Source organism: Ornithodoros turicata, chromosome 4 (genome assembly GCF_037126465.1).
Source record: "Ornithodoros turicata isolate Travis chromosome 4, ASM3712646v1, whole genome shotgun sequence".
Classification (NCBI taxonomy): domain Eukaryota; kingdom Metazoa; phylum Arthropoda; class Arachnida; order Ixodida; family Argasidae; genus Ornithodoros; species Ornithodoros turicata.
This window is the reverse complement of record NC_088204.1, coordinates 8,827,629-8,844,207: the sequence shown is the minus strand read 5'-3', so window position 1 is coordinate 8,844,207 and position 16,579 is coordinate 8,827,629. Positions and strand designations below refer to the sequence as shown.

Here is a 16,579-nt window from a genome sequence, read left to right as displayed (position 1 = left end):
CGCAATAAATGGGGGAACATAGTACTTAATCTCCATTGTATCATTGATTCATCGGTCTTACCTTGGACAGGCTTGGATGAGCCAAAGATGTAGTGAGCTTGTGCGCCCAAACGTTTGTGTTGCTCATGTCCTGGTGTTCAACGTTGAGGGTGATGTGCTTGCTCTGGTCTCTTGCGGCATCCCAGAAGACGTCGTAGGAAATTGTGCGCATATTCTGCTTTTCACTCTTGCTGCTTCTCAGCTCAAATGACCTCAGTGGGAAGTTTGCTTTGTAAACGACATCTCTGCTCTTGAGGTCGCGCCTCTGGCTCTCTGTCGATCTGATGTCGTACGAGATCTCTTCACCGCGTCCGCGGCCCCACTTCAGGGATGCAGTGTGAGCGAAGCTACCTCGGGTGTCCTGGTACATCGTGTTGAAGCTCACGCTACGCCTGGCTGTGTTCGTCACGGCAGAAATGTCAATACCCTCTGGTAAGGGCTTGTAGTGAACTTCACTGCTCATTTTGAGAACGGGAATGTCGATCATCATGTTGCAGTTGTGCTTCTTCAGGTTGCGAATGTATTCGGCAGATCCTGTGACTTTAATGACTCGGTTTTCGTTGAGAATGGCTTCACCGTCGATCTTGTAACGGTTCAAAATGTAGGCGATCTTCATGGATCGGGCCTCAGGGAAGGGAGAGCTGATAATAATTGTCCCTTTGTTCTCTCTGCGGTCATGGTCGAGGTTAAAAGTGATTTTGTTGCGGCGGGTTGATGCTGCATCGATGCTGGTCACGAAGCGAGATCTACTGCTCTGCTGAAGAAGACGAAGGCTGAGGGCCTCAATACCACGAATCGGAGTGTTGATGCTGCCTTCGAGGTTGAAGTTCAAAGGGTTGTAGTAGGTAAGTGTGGATTCCATCTTGTACGAGCGACTGTTAGGGTCTTTGTAAATGGCAGAGAGCATGTGCTTCTCATTGATACGGCTGATTGCCAACTTGGCTTCCATGTTTTCTATGCCTCGGTAAGGAGTTGTCAAGGAGGCATCCAGCATGATTTGGTCGCCGTTAGTCTTGATGCTAATTGCTCCATCGATCTTCTTGTTGTTGCCCCATTCGTACCCTGCAGAGACCGCGTAGCTCTTGGGTATGACGGTGATCTGTCCGTAACCGACATATTTGATGTCAGGCAGGCTGAGCGTGATGCGCGGAGCGATGGATGAAAGGTCGTCATTATGCTTACACGCATAGTTGATCCCAATGGCAGGGTAGGTTCTGGAAGGAAGACGCATATCGAGGCTTATGTCCAGGTCTCCTGGGTTGATGCGGGACTTCAGGGCCATTGTCATCTCGCGGAGGGAGCGACGAGACGTCCTGATGGCCAGTGAGGCGTCGATCATCCTGTTGTACTCGTTGTTGAAGCTTGCATCAATGTCAGCGAATCGGAGAATCTCGAAAGGTGTCTCGAGTTTGAAGTTGCCTTCTATGTTGCGCATATCGTTGCCGCGGATAGCTGCGAACGTCTTGAATACCTTCATGGGTGTTTGGACAATGAAGGATCCTTCCCGCAGGCTTCGCTCGTTCCTGTAGTTGATGCTGCTGGTCAGCGCTTGGAAGGGCAGGAGAGAAGACTCGAGCTTGAGCTGGGCATCGGCGGTACCAGAAACCATCTTCCAGTTAGCTGTGGCTAAGTGGGTGTCCCTTGCATCCTTGATAAAGGCCCTGATGTCGAAGCCCTGGTCGTTGATGTTTATGAATCCTTCAGCGCTCACTGGGCCCATAGGCAAAAGCTGAGAGTCCACATTCATTTTCCCCTTGATCATATCCGACCGCCGTTCGCCCTCAATGTTGGCAGTGTGAGTCTGTCCGTCCACTGTCAAAGTGAGCATCGTCTTGATTTCGTTGCTTCTCCTGCTAGATAAGTCCATCCTTATGGACGCAGAGCTTCCCGGAAGGAGTGGCGTGTCAGCGTTAACCTGAATCTCGTAGGCACTTGGTTTGTTCTCATACGTTGCTTCGATGCGATGCGTCTGCCTGGCATATCCCAGTGAAGTCTTCATAACGGCGTACCTGGGGCCATTCTGGATGAGTTCGTAGGATAGACGAGCACTGCCACCCGGTAGGTACATGCAACGAACTTCTAAGTTTCCTTCAGCAGCATTTCTGTTGTTCTTGTAGCCGAAAGCGATGGCATGTTCACCACTAGGAGTGGTAAGGACTGCTTCGCCATTTATGTCGTTTGGCATTTCATTCCTGAAGTTCACTGCCAAGTTAGCCGTCCTCAGGATATCGTGGGGAGTCATTAGGCCGCCCTTAATTTTAATCATGCGTGTGCCCTGGATGGAAGCTTCACCTTTTATCTCATAGTGCATTTCAGATATGTCAACGGTAAGCTCACTAGAGTACATGTTCCTTCCGCCTGTATGTTGTAGGTTCATTCTCAAATCCTTCCATGGTGACTTGATGTTGAGTCCGCCACGAATGTCCTGAATGCCATTCATCCTCAGGTTCCCAGAGATGCTCAGCTCGTCGAACGTATCGTATGGTGTCGTAATCTTGATGTCTCCTTCGTAGCCATTTTCACTGTGACGGCCAGAGGCTGAGAGGCGAATGTTGCTACCCTTCTCACCTTCCATGTTTACGATGACGCTTCCAAAATCGTCACTCTTTTGAATTTCACCAGAGTACCTCATCTGCCTGTAGCCCTCGAAAGGTGTCTTCAGGGTAAGCTCGCTCTTGCTCGGCTCCATTAGCATTTCCAGATTGATGACTTTTCCTCTAGCCCAACGGATGTCTCCGATGACTTTGTTGCTTCTGCCACGTTGCTCCAGAGCGCCGTTGATCCGCAGATCTTCCATGCCGTTTATGGGGCTCCTGAACTCGATCAGAATGCTTCTGTCTCTAAGGTTAAGGGTTCCTGAAAGCTCAATCTTGTTGGCGTCGTACTGAAGCACACTCGACAGCCGCTTGGTCGTGTCGTCCATGTTGGACTCCAACTTGATTTGGACACGACGCGCACCCTGGAATGGTGTCTTCAGCGAAACCAAAGCATATCCTTTGTTGATGTCCCTGAAGATTTCGGCATCCATCGTCATTTCCTTGTTCGCCCAGTTGACGGCGATCTGTCCCGTTGCCGTGTCACTGCCAAGTCCGTATTCGGCCATGATCTTCTGGTTCTCGATTCCTCTGATCGGGGTGATCAGTCCAAGTTCCAGTGCTGCTCCCGTGGGGGTTGACCGCCACTCTCCGTTCAGACCGATCTTTTTCCACTGCGACTGCAGTGAAGTGCTGGCGCTGATGGACCGTCCGTCGTTGCGGTACGTTCCCATGTACCGGATCTGTTCATAGGCTTCATAGGGCGTTATAGCGGTTAGTTCAATGTCAGCTGCACGACCGCTTGCGGAAGCTGTTCCGGCGACAGAAATCATTTTGTTTCCTCGTGGATCCCATTGCATCTTCACCTCTCCAGTTTTTCGGTTCTTAGAGAGATCATACTTCGCGGTAAGCTTCATGTCTTCAATACCGTTGAAGCTACTTTTCAGGAAGATCTTGCTGTCCATAACTTTGTAGTCGGGGCTGTTAGTGAAACTACCTTCCAGCGCAATGTTCTTGTTGCCATTCCATTCAACGGAGATGGAAGGAGTGATTTCTCGTTCGTCCGATTTGTAACCTGTCTTCACGGCTGCGCGGCTGATATATCGCCAAGGCGTGATGAGTTCAATGTTTCCATTCATGATCTTCTCGCGGCGTGAATTGGCCATGGAGGCATCTCCGACGACAGAAATCTTTTTGCCAGACCATTCGAGCAAGGTATTGTGAGCGATACTCCTGTCCCCGACCTCGTTCGTGTTTTTGAGAGTGATGTATGGCATCGTTCTCAGTGGCGTTTCGATCTGCAAGAAGTGTTCAAAGTTCCCGACGCTTCGGGCAGTCAAATCGTGAACAATGTTCAGCTTAGATCGTTCGACGTTCGCCGTAACGCGGGAGTTGAATGCACTGTCCCTCTTGGTGTGCTGAATGTCTGCGCTGATGTCGCGCCAGCCGTTGAATGGCGTCGCGATGAGGAGCTTTCCGTTCAAGTTGTGGCCGTTGTAACCGCGCGCGTAGTCCCCAGAAAGCTCTATGGTGATCTTCTTCTGTCCAATAGCCATCATGCCCGATGACTTGAGACTGCGTCCGTTGACAATGTGGGCCATTTCCATGTTGATCCTTTCGTAGCCCCGAATGGGAGTTTGAATATTCAACACGATGTCGCAATCGTTGATGGACCTCATGCTGCCATTGCTGCGAAGTGAAAAGACTCTGGAGTATGGAAGGCGTGAACTCATCATGAGCTTGAACTTGTCGTTGTCCTTGGAGTAAACTCCGGTCGCCTCAACGGTCTCGTATCCTTCCATTGGGCTCGTGAAATAGATCTTGCCTTCCACTGTGGGTTCGCCACTACGGCTCCTCTTCCTGGTCAGCATGAGCCCCGAGGTGATCTTGTCAGATGGAGTCCCAATTTCGGCTTGAGCGTTAACCTTCCTGCCGTCGTTGTTGTAGGTCACCTTACCCGACAAAAACTCGTAGCCACGGATGCTCGTCGCAACATTCATCATGCCTTCAATCATGGTCCTTGAGCGACTGATCTGTCGGAGGCTACCGTACTCTACCGTCGCCCTCTGGTCGTTAGCCCATTGCATTTCAGCCTTGCAGTTGGTCTTGCCTTGTTCGTGCTTGTGCTCCACCGCGGCGTAGATTTTCTCCCAGCCACGGAAGGGCGAATTGAGTTCCACCTTGCCCTGAATGGCTTGGTCAGCGAGTGATACTCTGGCTCCGATCGCGTACTTCTTCCTTGCGTCGTATTTGATCTCGAGCATGTCGTCAATGTGAAACGGCGACATGTCGTGCTGCGCCACCATGGCCATCTCTTTGCCAGAAGGCGTAGCCAACTTGATCGACGCCTTCGCAACGCTTCTTTGCCTGTCTATGGCAATGTGTCCGTCGGACGTCAGACTCGCGATCTTGGAACCAGGCATGGTGATCTTTCCTTCGGAACTCCATTCGCGACCATCGTCATTGTGGCTCAGGGTAAGTCCAATCACATCCATGTTCGAGTAAGGAGTTGTCAACTGCAAGTTGGTGCGCAGCACTCGGCGGCGTGGAGCGGCATTCCAGTTGATGTCGGCAACGTAGGAAGCCTTCCTACGGGGAAGCCATTCCAGTTCACCCTGGCTTGAGATTCGAGCAGATTCAGCACTGATGCTGCCATGGATGGTCGTTGCAACTTTTCCGCGAATGTTCTGTTTCGGGCATATGACACTGAAGTCACACTCGTAACCATTAGCAACACGACGCGTGGCAGCCTTGATAGCGGCCCGTCGGGAAGGATTTCTGGCCGCATCCCACTTGATGTCGAAGGACGCCTGCTTCATTCCGCGCTCCGACATCAGGTCGGTCTCAAACGTGATCTGTCGGACACTGCCCAGTCGAATGTCGGCGTTGCTAATTATGCGACCCTGCGTCATCTTGATCATAGCGTCGGCAAGGTAGGCGTCGTTTGGAGTTTCCACTTTCAAGTTGAGTATGTGGTTCTTGGAAGCAGGTGATTTGTAGGCTCCCTTCACTTCGTAGTGGTCACCTCCTACATCTGCATTGCCTTCCAGTTCGTAGAGGTCTCGCATCACACGCATCGCACCGTTGATCGAAATAGGGGATCGTCGTGGGATAGTGATTTCGAGGTTGGCACTCGGGTTGAACACCCTCCTGTCTGTAGTTCCCAGTTTGATGCCACCAATGGCTTGGATCCTTTCTCCCCTCTTCAGTTCAGCGGATATTTGTGCCCTGTACTCGTCTGCAGAGATCTGGTTGTAGTTTCCGGACAGTTTAATGTCCTTGCCGGGATAACTGATCTGGATATCTGCCTTGGCCTCGGGGCTGATGGCGAGGTCAATGACGCTGGCCACCTGACTTCCAGGCGCGTAGTTGACGGTCATTCTGTTGGCCACACTGCTTTCTGTGTTGATGTGCTTCATCTCCATCGCCCAGTTGATCCTCCTCTGTGGATACTCCATCTTGAGCGAAATGTCGGCGTTGCCATTCTTGAGGCTTCCCATGTACCTGGCGATCTGCTGCAGCTTAATGTTGTGGCGTGCACGACGTCCGCGGGTGACACCGAGGTTCATGTCGATAGTGTTCTCGATCTGACCTTCGGTCTTCTGGAAGTCCCATTGGAAGTCAGAGTTCAAGGAAGGATGAAGAGTGTTCTGTATGGAAGCTGTGGTGCTGTACTTGACCAGGGCGCCAGCAGACAGGTCGCGGAACTTGGCCGTGAGGTCTATCTTCTCAGGACGGCCCTTCATCAGACTGAATTCACCGGACAGCTTTGTAGACCAGGCGTCGGCAGTTTGAATGAAGCCGTTGAGAGAGCCGTCGATCAGGTACGATTTGATTGAAGCCTCACACTTTGTGCGTCTCTCGCCGATATCGATGTCGCCTGTTTCGAAGGGCAGAAATGAAGTTTGCGTTAACGTCAGTTCGGAAGCTCTTGGTTCAAAGCATATTACACGCGAGGTATTCCCCTCACTCATATTTCAAGCCGATTGGAAGGGTATGGTGGAAATATTTACACGTTCATCGTTCTGGGCAGGGAACGTCGACGTCAAGGCGTACTTGTCAAATACACCCACATAAACAATGACATACATAGATGAAAACAATTCGCAACTTTAGAAATTGGCCGCATGTTTTTAATAACGTGGGGGAAGCTGACCCGGTAAATTTGTTCGAGTTTATTGAATCGGCGTTTGTCAGCTGCTGTAATATTTGTTCGAGTCTGTGTATAGGAGCTTAGATACCTGACAAGGGAGAAACAACATGGTTGTATTACTTGTAATACTGGATGGTACCTTCTATAACTCGTCTATATCTCGGCGATATCTGTCGAGGAATGTTCAAAATGCTACGACGACAAAATGCTACGAAACAATTATGTGATTCAGAATGAACCATGTATGTATCACGGACGACATATTCCCCAGAATACTCCAGCGCAAGATGCGTCGTGCTTTCAGCGGCCGTAGCTATGGAAACGAGCCGCCATCAGCCGCATGGGCAGCCACTGGTAGCCACCGGAAGCGTATGTTTTAAAATCGTCAGCGGCGATTGGGTGACATCTTGTCTGGCTGCAGCGATTGTCGGACTTTATGTGTCTACGTGCGAAGGAGTGAGAGGAGGCATTAAGCAGAACTTCTGTATCTAGGTGGCATTGGATCTCCTAACCATGGGGGATATCCTGCGGCTCAGTCACATGATGTTGCCTAGCAGACGACAGGGCCGATAGTGTCGTCTGCTATGTACGCGGTCTGACACTTCCGACACTCCAGCGCGAATGAATGCTTGCTTTTCCTTCCACCAGAACATTCCGTGGAGGATTCCGCTACCAAGTTTGCGCACGAGTTAACGCTTAAGAAACGGTTTACTCACTCTTAATCTCGATGGGCTCTTCAGTTATGTACGCGATGTTAAGGTTGCCGCCGTACTTGCGACCGTGAGCCATGTTCCACTGACCGTTGAGAGCAAGCATTTTCTCGCCACGGTACGTGATCTCGCAGAACGGACGGTACTTGGACATTCCTCTGCCACCCTGCGGAAAGACAGACCTCATCTTAGCGCTCTCTCCTGTGCAAAGAATGTGTTGACCACATACGCGTGGGATATCCATCCTCATCTCGGTGATCATCGTGAGAATTGGCTCCGCGTCCATTTTAGCCTGCAGGTCCAGCTTTAATAGCTCGCTCCCCAAGTTGTATTTACCTGAAATCAGAAATATTCCGTTCGTTCTCTATACATTGTCTACTGCACTCACGCTCTCAAAACAGAACTTCACCGCGCACCAAGCTCCTAGCCAGCACAGTGGCGGATCTATGGGAGGGGGGATTACCCCGAAAACGTCAGTTTAAACTGATACATTGGATATTTCCCTCTCTCCCATCCCCCGCTAGCCGCTCCGACAAAGACCCCCCCCCCCCCCCCCCAAGACTGTGAGCCTGGTACCCCGCCCTGATTTCCGAGAAACACGACGAATACGCGGCGCGCGCCCCGAGTTTTCTAGAAATCAGTACTGCCAATATGGTACCATGCTGCGCAATGGTTGGCGTCCAGCGCGTTTTGTGGCGAAGTTCCGTTCTAACAGTTATGGCAAGTAGATTCCAGCACCAGCACCATCTTTGTTCTAACAGTTCAAGGTACCACCACCAGTGCGCTAGACTATCATTTTGATTTTTGACATGTTATTCTGCCGCTTTAACGCATAAATAAAACGCTTCTTGTTCGCTTACCTTCAACTTCGATGTCCTTTGGAGGTGTCTTCAGCCTCAGGGACACACTGTTGTCCCGCTTGTTATGTTGTAGTTTCGCAATGATCTCACGGTCCTCACTCGTGCCGGGAGTGTTCATGGTCAAAAGGGCCCCAGTCATCACCTAAACGTTTGAACCTGCGTTATTCTTCCCCGTTCCCAAGCTCTAAGACGTTGAACCATATTTCGAATAGATGCCTAACCTTATCGTTGTTCCAGCGTGCTTCCAGGTTGTACGAGGTGAGGGTGGGATCGGTCTTCTTCATGTAGATCCTGAACCTCGCGTTTCCGTTGAATGGGTACAGTGGTGCCGACGATCCGGATGAACTGACTGGGAATTCGGCTTGTCCGCACACCTTGATACCCAGGGCGCGCTGGACATTCTGGCCGGTGCAATCCTCAACGGAGATCTTCTGTTCGGGGTTATTTACGTGCTCCTTCTCCGAAGCGCTGTTCACCAGGAAGATCTTGCTCCTGTAATTGAGACGCATTGGCGTTTGAGTGTCTAGATACAATGCAGAGTTGTGCAAAAGTGATAATACGCGTGGCACGGTTGTGATATCTTACTGAATATCCATGAGACGCATCTCATCACGTGGTGCGTTCAGCTGCATCTTGATCAACTGGCCTTCCTTCACCTGGAGGAGACCGTCGACGATCCAGGAGGAAGACATGCTGGCCACCATTTTGACTCCAGAGCGAACCTTGTGCGCGTCCACGGTCATCATCAAGGACAGCTGGACTGCTCCACTGCACCATAACACAATTCGTGATCTGTTAGAACCATTCTTATCACACGATCTTCGTGGACGCTAAAAAGGAAACTGCTTCTGCAGTAGACTTTAGACAGACTGCAGAGAATGTAGGGAAGTGGCCACTGGAGGTCTCGTGTTATAGGTTTCACTTTTAGATCCTTACAACCAGGTCACTCGAGTCATCCAGAGTAACTTTCAACCAAGACGCGAAATCCCCAACACATTACCCACGGTTAGATCTGGCACTGCTATGCTTCACTGCTATACATCCTTACAAATTTGCCAGGTCCCTCTAGTAATCCCCTACAATCGCGACAGGAAATCCCTGTACGCACCTAGGCTTGATCTGGCCCTTGATGTCCATGGCTTCCCTGCGGAGATCCGCGTTTCCAGCAACCTTAAGGGCTCCAGTTGCCGAGCCATTGACCAGGAGTCGCATGGGAAGACCGTTACCCGCAGGCAGCGTCAGTGTTGTGTCGGCAAACAGTACGCTCTTGGAGACGTCTAGGCCTTTGGGTCCGGTTATTCCAGCAATGACACGCATGATATCATTGATGCTTTCAGCATCTTCCTTCAGGTGAAAAGCCGCGATCTCGTTGCCGAACAGGCGCAGGTATCCAGATGCCTTGGGATCTTCGTTGTATTTGGACTTGATGGCCAACTAAGAATACGAAGACGACCCCGTCAGAAAAATATGATGCGGACTTGTAGACAGTTCCCGGTGGCACTTTAGCTATCTTGGTGTTCAAGTCTGTTGCTCCTTTGGACCACTTTGTGAATCATTGGCTGTTTCATATATACGAATTTACGCTACCTACAGCTCGACAAGAGCCGAGCGTTATCTTCTTAGTAGTATTTGAAAGACTTAAGGTGCGTTCACACTATGCCCATCGGTATAGTGAGTCATAGGCAAAGCACACCGAGAAAGCCGATGGGCTTGAGGACACACCTTAATTCTCTATGTGAACCCTACGAGGAAACTCCCGCAGTTTTAACTCCCTTGAAATTTTAGAATCCGAGACAGAAAATAGCAGTTAGTACCATATGTTCTGGCTTCCTGGCTCTGTTCCTAGTCTTTAGTAATACCAAGGACTTGGACTACAATTCATCCATCATCGCATCATTTCATATGGTATACCTCCCAGGGTGTCCTCTGCTGTGGCGCATTGTGGCCTTTGTTGATAAGTTACGTTCTGACTACTGACCTTTTTGTCGATTTCGTCGATTCTGTTGTCAACAAGGGACCTCGAAGAACGCTTCATTTCGTCCTTGCCAAGAAGGGTCTGTACAGCCTTCTCAATATGCTCTGCACGGGCTCCGATCTGCACACATTACACCCTTCTTCAATATATATATTGCCACGCCATAGAGGCAATGCATACGCCCAGCGCTGACGTGGCCATCAAGCTTACCTCCAGCAGGTTGACCTTCTTTCCAAAGACATCGATGGTGGTGCTCATGTCGGCACTACGAGGCACGTACGAGTCCGGCGTGTACACCAGGTTTCCGTCCAATTGGAATCCGGCATCTAGTGGGTCCAGGAACATGTTGTAGTGCACGTTCCGAGAGAATTTCCGGAAGTCCAGGTTGAAGCGCTCGCGGAGTGTCGCGTCGTTCACGATGGAGCGTATCTGACCCTGGAGGGCGCTCGGTTCCTTGGCCAGGTTGGACAGGTGCGAATACACGAAGGAACCAACTACGACAGAGTTGTATGTAAGCTGATATCACTCTGCTCTGACGATTCGCAACACTGAAGGCACCCGAAAACGAGAAATTGAAGTTATGTCGTAGGAGGGGGGGGGGAAGGGGGGATGTCGGAGGCACCCACCTTGCTTTATCTTCTCGTCGCGGATGGTGGTCTTGATGATCTCCAGAAGGGGAGCGCTTGGGCAGCGCACAGCCGCCAGGTAGGCTCCGATCCTCAGTTCCACGTTTTCCATTTCGTTCTTGTACATCTCCAGCATGCGGTTGCGCTGTGTACAAAGTGATTTATTATGCGTGATATGATATAGAGTCTACAGCAAGCATGAACAGATGGAAAGAAAGAAAATAGTATGTCCTTAAAAGACTTGTATCTGAGCGAAGACAATATTTCTGTCTAGGAGAGCTTGTTTTTGAAAACGGTTCTTTGTTAAGTAAGTTCCCTTGTAGAATCGACGAATGATACATAAATCTAGTGTTCCCAATCATACGTTTTCCTCCTCATTCTGTGCCTAACGGGTACTGGTATCTGCGGGGCCTTCAGCCCCGTAGTCATACAAATACTGGAATTCTGCAAGAAGCAGCAACGGACAGCGCACAACGCTACAATGTCTGCCAGCATTGCTAGCGACGAGCATGATGGACAGGCAGCGTTGGGCAATAACCACCTCCGTTCTCATGTCCCCACCTTAATTGCGATGGGGGATAGCAAATCATTGGTCGCAATTCGGCGTGTGATATCTCAGTGGCAGCGAGGCTTCACCAGCAACATCATCATTGTGGTTTCCACCATCGGATGCCTTTCGTCGACTAGTGTTTCTGGTAACCCCTCTCTATCGTGTCAACAAAAATGTTTGCATGCCTATAAAACAACAGAACAGAGATACAAACGCGAAACAGTTTTATGCTTACCGGAATATCGCAGGAGAAACGACGGAAAGCTTTGATTGCTTCCACACGGATTTCCAGGGCCACTTCGGGGTTCATGATACAGCGCTGGATCAAGTCTTCTTTTCCTTCAGACTCTCCGATGTTTCCGATGGCCTTGAGAGCCATCAGAGTCTGCAAAAGGGGCCCTCGCGCATCAGCAACGATCGCAATTACACAGGTGGAGCGATATTCTCTGCAGGTGCGGGAAGAAGGGAAACGAAATGAACGCAATGGAATTACCGTCTTTCTGTCACTAATGCGACAGTCGTTTCCTATAGCGAGGAAGAGGGTGCGGACAAGTTCCCTGATAGGTGAAGCCGTAGCACAGTTTTCGTTTTCCCGACAGTAGGTGTGAGCCAAGCTGGATACTGCCAGATACGCCTGCCTGTAGTAGCTCTTCAGCAGTGGCTGCAATGAAGGTTTCCGTAATTATCGTCTGGAAACTGCGCAGCTGATGGCTGGAGCCTACCAAAGCCTTTTCGATAGTTTCAAGCGTTGGTTGAGACACAAAGGCAAGAGAAGTCAGCCAAAAGTTGGCTTCCAATTCGTCCACTTCTCCGGTCGTCATGACGTCGGTCATCAGCTGAATGGAGGCAGGAGTTCCGATGGCTGGCAGTGCGTCCATCATTGCTTTCCTGAAACAAAAACCGCTGGTTACAAACGAGACTGGAAACGCCCAGCGAAACAGTAGCGGCATCAGTTTTTGGAACTCGTGAAGAACTTCAGGTCGAAGGTCAGGTACTAAGGCCTTTCTAGCCACAGAGCGCATAGCGACAACTTTTAACCGAGTGCAGATGGTCACTACTACAAAATAGACTCGTTTCCTTGAGCCAGTTTGCCTTTGCGATACGCGTGAAATGTAACTGCTCCTCTCGATGTGCTATGGACTGTATCGTACTTTGCTGCGGAACCCATGGAGCCAGCACGACGGAAGATGGACTGAAGTTCAGGGTGTGAGAGCTTTCGGAGGCGATAGACCAGTTCCGTAAACAGTCCAGGAGCCGTCTCTTGAACTTCCACTGTAGTTGCCTTGGCCATAGATCGGAGGACCCCTTCGACACTCGACACGGACGCATCCTCAATATCGAAGCCGTGGTCGAAAAGGAGGTTAGACTGGGGCATGCTCCTGTAACCTGAGGGTAAGAAAAGAGCATCGAGCATTACTTCACAGGGTTCTGCTGTTCCTACGAAAATATGGTCGGATACACATTCGAAGTTAGTAGCTCAGAAGAGTTGACCATAAGGTAGCGTTCTGGTTAGCCTGACAACGTGTATCATTCCGGGGACATTCTTACCCATGCTTCTGAAGGTGCTTCCCCTCTGAGACTTGAGTGTTATCGTCTGCGTTATCTTAGTGACGGCACCGTTCTCCTGCCGTGAGAAGGGGCGTACAATATGGGTTTCCCGACATTCTGCAGATTCCAAGATGCTACTGCGGTACGTCTGCTTGCACTCCTGGTTTCCCGTCACCGCCGGCATAGACCTGATTTGCTGCGCAACAAGAACCACTTCTGTTACCAAAATATGTGAACTGACATTGAAAACACTTCCCTAAACACTCTGTGAGTGGGAAAAAACGAGTTTTCGTATATAGTTTTGGATTGCCATTACCCTTCCGGCACCTATCGTTTCGGTGCTCCTTACCCTTCCAGAAAGCATATCGTGTTAATTTGTCTGGCCTTTCCTGAGGAGTTAGTCCGTAGCAGCGTTCATAGAATTAAGAATTGTTGCGCAAAAATGTTGTTTTTTTTTTTTCGAAGATTGTCCTCAGTTTGAAGGGTAACGTGCGATCAAGGACTCCAAGAAGGCTTACCTCTTCTGTCGCGGCCTGGAGAGCCGTGATACTGCTCTCGCGGTCCTTGCAGAGCGACAAGTCCTTGGTCTTGCGGATGGACAAGGAACTCCAGCCCGGTTGAAGCGCTTCGTACGTGGTTGGGCAATTACCAGAGACGTCAGTCTGAAAGGGTCGCGTCTTTTGTATACCAAGTAACAGTAGACGATATAAGTGGTCTGGTCACGCTCATATCGCATCGTGGCTCAGGAGCAGGCACTGCGTCCATAGCGCTAGGAGGTCTACCTTCCCGCATTGTGATGGCCAGAAACTTCCTCCCTTTCCTCCTTTCCTTTTTTTTTCCAATAAACATATCCCCCCACGACGCTCTGCACCATCTCTTTGAGGGAAGTCACGAGCATGCATGTACTCATGTGTGTAAAGGAGCACGTACCTCGATAATGATTTCAGTTCCCTCAAGTTTCCTCATGCTATTCTGAACGAGAGACAGGATTCCCTTCTTGATGTTAATAACTCTCAAAGATTCTCCTTCGCTGGGACAAACATCGACCACGCGACCGTCCTCAAAGGAGAACTTGAGAGGCAGCTTCTCCAGAGACCTCTGGAACTCGACCTGATCTGACGTCGGCCGAACAGGAATGGACCCGCTCTCCTCTGTCAGCCGTACATTCCTCAGCTGAAAAGAAAGAAGATCTTTGTGAAACCTTCCTATCGAGTTCTTCAAGTCATGCAGCAAAGCATTCCGTAACTCCACGTACTAAGCCTAGGGTCGTACGCCTTCACGGGTACCACTGCGCACCAATTATCAAGTGGTACTACCAACCTGGATAGCGAAATCGCATCCGCCGAGCGCGTGGAGGTCGACCTGGGCATCGATAATAAGGGCGGCCTTGTCCTCTGTCGTCCCTTGCATGGATGTCTCCGATCGTGTCCTGTATTCGTACGAGTAGAGGGTACCAGGACGGTAGGCGAACTTGCTGATTCCTGTCATGAAACGATTGCGTCCGATTAGGATATCTCACCATCGGCAACGAGTGTGTGGATATCTCACCTGTACATTGCCGTGAACAGATTCCACCTTGGTCAAGTGGAACTGCAAGAGAAAAAATTGGGTCTTGTACAAGGGTATCTTCTTCCCCATAGCGTGTGCAGTCTATACACTCTTAAAAGAGAACTTCACCACATAGCGCGCCCCTAGCCAAGCATCATCCTGAATGACAACATTCTCTCAACCCATTTGTTGCAAATGGAACACCGGTAAGCCTTTTTGCGACATTTATGCAGTTTCATTCCATTTCATTTTTACTTCCTTAAAGGTCTACTAAGGCATCACGTAAGGGGGGAGACGAGATACAGGATACAACATTTCAAGTACAGGGACATAAAACATACAAACCCACTATGACTAAGTGGGGGCCATAATTCGTAAGGACGTAAGGTCTGAACGAAAGTAACGCAGGTACAAAGTAATTGGATTTCATTTTATAAAGGTTGTAGCTGCCACTAAACGGTGAATTTTACGTCTATTTTCCAAGAACGTGAAGAAAATCGATGTGCAAGTTTCCGGCGATGCGGAATCAAAAATAACGAAGACGGTTAAGAGCATCAACCGTTTACTATATACAAATTAAAAATCTTAACATTTTTTTTAATAATTTGTATATCCTAAACAGTTGATGTTCTTAAACGTCTTCGTTATTTTTGATTTTATTTTCCAACAAAAGGATACACTTATCACGCTTAAATTCTGTCATACTGGAGTCATTACCGTACGTTATCGTTACGTTAATTTTCCCAAGGGGGTAGCGATGATAAGCAGTTTGTCACTGTTGGCGTCGCAGCTGCGGACATCGTCACGACTGTATCTGGTATATGAGATGGTGATAAAAGGAGATGAGGGTGTGAAGTGTGCGGGACCGCCCGTCGTCCCGCAGTTGAAGTCGAAAATTGTCACAAAAAGGTGTACTCCGCGCTTCACGAATGGCTGCCCAATAGTTGGCCTTCAGCATGCTGTGTAGTTAAGTTCGTTTTTAAGAGTGTAAGTAAACACGTGTACAGCATGATGTTGATCACTGAAATGAAATTTGAGTGGATATCAAAGCGTGACATCCGGTTTTCACGCAAACACTTCTCGTCTCGTTATCTACCGGGAGGTTGGAGATCACTTCCTTTCAGACAAGAGAGAAGTAAAAAAAAAAAAAAAAAGAAACGAAAGGGGATTTGAGAAGCTGAGAACAGATGAGTGGACAACATCGTGGGGAGGGGGGGGGGGTGTACTTGATATGCGCCCACCACTTGAGGTTCACACATAATCTCCGCCATTGTGTTGGAGCTGATAACAGATGTGTTTACGGAGGAGCTGGCACAGTGGGCGATTTCTCGCACGAGTGTGTTCACGTGAACAACCGCATGAAAGGCTTGAGTGGCACTCCAATTCCAGAGGGATTCCCTAGACGTCCTCTCGTCTTATGGTAGAAAGTGCCTCCGGGCCAAGAATGTTCCACTGGACAAGGTCGTTAAACTCTTCATTTGGAGTGCCGTCTGCGTACTGTCTAGGGCATGTGCGTCTCCTTTGCTTTCGCGCTGATTTTTATTTTACGGCGACAGCTATTAAGAGCTCAATCTCGTGAAGCTCTTCACCCATATGTCGCATCGACGAAACACAGAAGAGGAGAAACGAAGACGATTTTTTTTTAAATTCCGTGTCAGCTCCGCGCAGTAGCTGTGGTTATGAGTGACTTACAGATATGGACGGATGGAGAGAGAGGACAGCAGGAAGGAGTGGGGGATATAGGGGGGTCAGTATGCGTCCTGGGCCGACTTCAGGGGGAACTGTGCCGACATTCGCCTGGAAAGTATTCGGAAAACCCAGGGAAAACCTCAGGCAGCACAGTCGGTGGCAGGATCCGAACCCGTGTCACCTCCCAGTGGTAAAGAAGAAGAAACGCATCGTGGTGGTATGGCGAACTAGTTTACCATATAGTGGTGGTGTCCATGCACATTTCCCCCAGCGTGCCAAGATACACGCGTTCCTGGCTGATATTTTCACCAATGAACGAATGTCATGTCACCCCCACCGGTGACTTC

At 49.7% G+C, this 16,579-nt stretch overlaps 1 protein-coding gene across 1 annotated transcript in view; it reads right to left on the bottom strand.

Moving 5' to 3' along the window:
• Positions 1 to 16,579, bottom strand: part of LOC135390962 (uncharacterized) — a 43,000-nt gene that overhangs the window by 6,477 nt on the left and 19,944 nt on the right. Inside the window, exons 2-20 of the mRNA XM_064620976.1 lie at positions 14,544 to 14,585; positions 14,316 to 14,476; positions 13,926 to 14,168; positions 13,514 to 13,657; positions 12,996 to 13,191; positions 12,599 to 12,833; positions 12,170 to 12,335; positions 11,941 to 12,108; positions 11,683 to 11,832; positions 10,898 to 11,042; positions 10,482 to 10,765; positions 10,275 to 10,391; positions 9,405 to 9,730; positions 8,882 to 9,064; positions 8,518 to 8,788; positions 8,297 to 8,438; positions 7,666 to 7,772; positions 7,443 to 7,602; positions 62 to 6,453 (exon numbers count right to left, since the gene is read on the bottom strand). Coding sequence (XP_064477046.1) covers positions 62 to 6,453; positions 7,443 to 7,602; positions 7,666 to 7,772; positions 8,297 to 8,438; positions 8,518 to 8,788; positions 8,882 to 9,064; positions 9,405 to 9,730; positions 10,275 to 10,391; positions 10,482 to 10,765; positions 10,898 to 11,042; positions 11,683 to 11,832; positions 11,941 to 12,108; positions 12,170 to 12,335; positions 12,599 to 12,833; positions 12,996 to 13,191; positions 13,514 to 13,657; positions 13,926 to 14,168; positions 14,316 to 14,476; positions 14,544 to 14,585 — 9,632 coding nt within the window. The remainder of the gene's footprint in view (positions 1 to 61; positions 6,454 to 7,442; positions 7,603 to 7,665; positions 7,773 to 8,296; positions 8,439 to 8,517; positions 8,789 to 8,881; positions 9,065 to 9,404; positions 9,731 to 10,274; positions 10,392 to 10,481; positions 10,766 to 10,897; positions 11,043 to 11,682; positions 11,833 to 11,940; positions 12,109 to 12,169; positions 12,336 to 12,598; positions 12,834 to 12,995; positions 13,192 to 13,513; positions 13,658 to 13,925; positions 14,169 to 14,315; positions 14,477 to 14,543; positions 14,586 to 16,579) is intronic.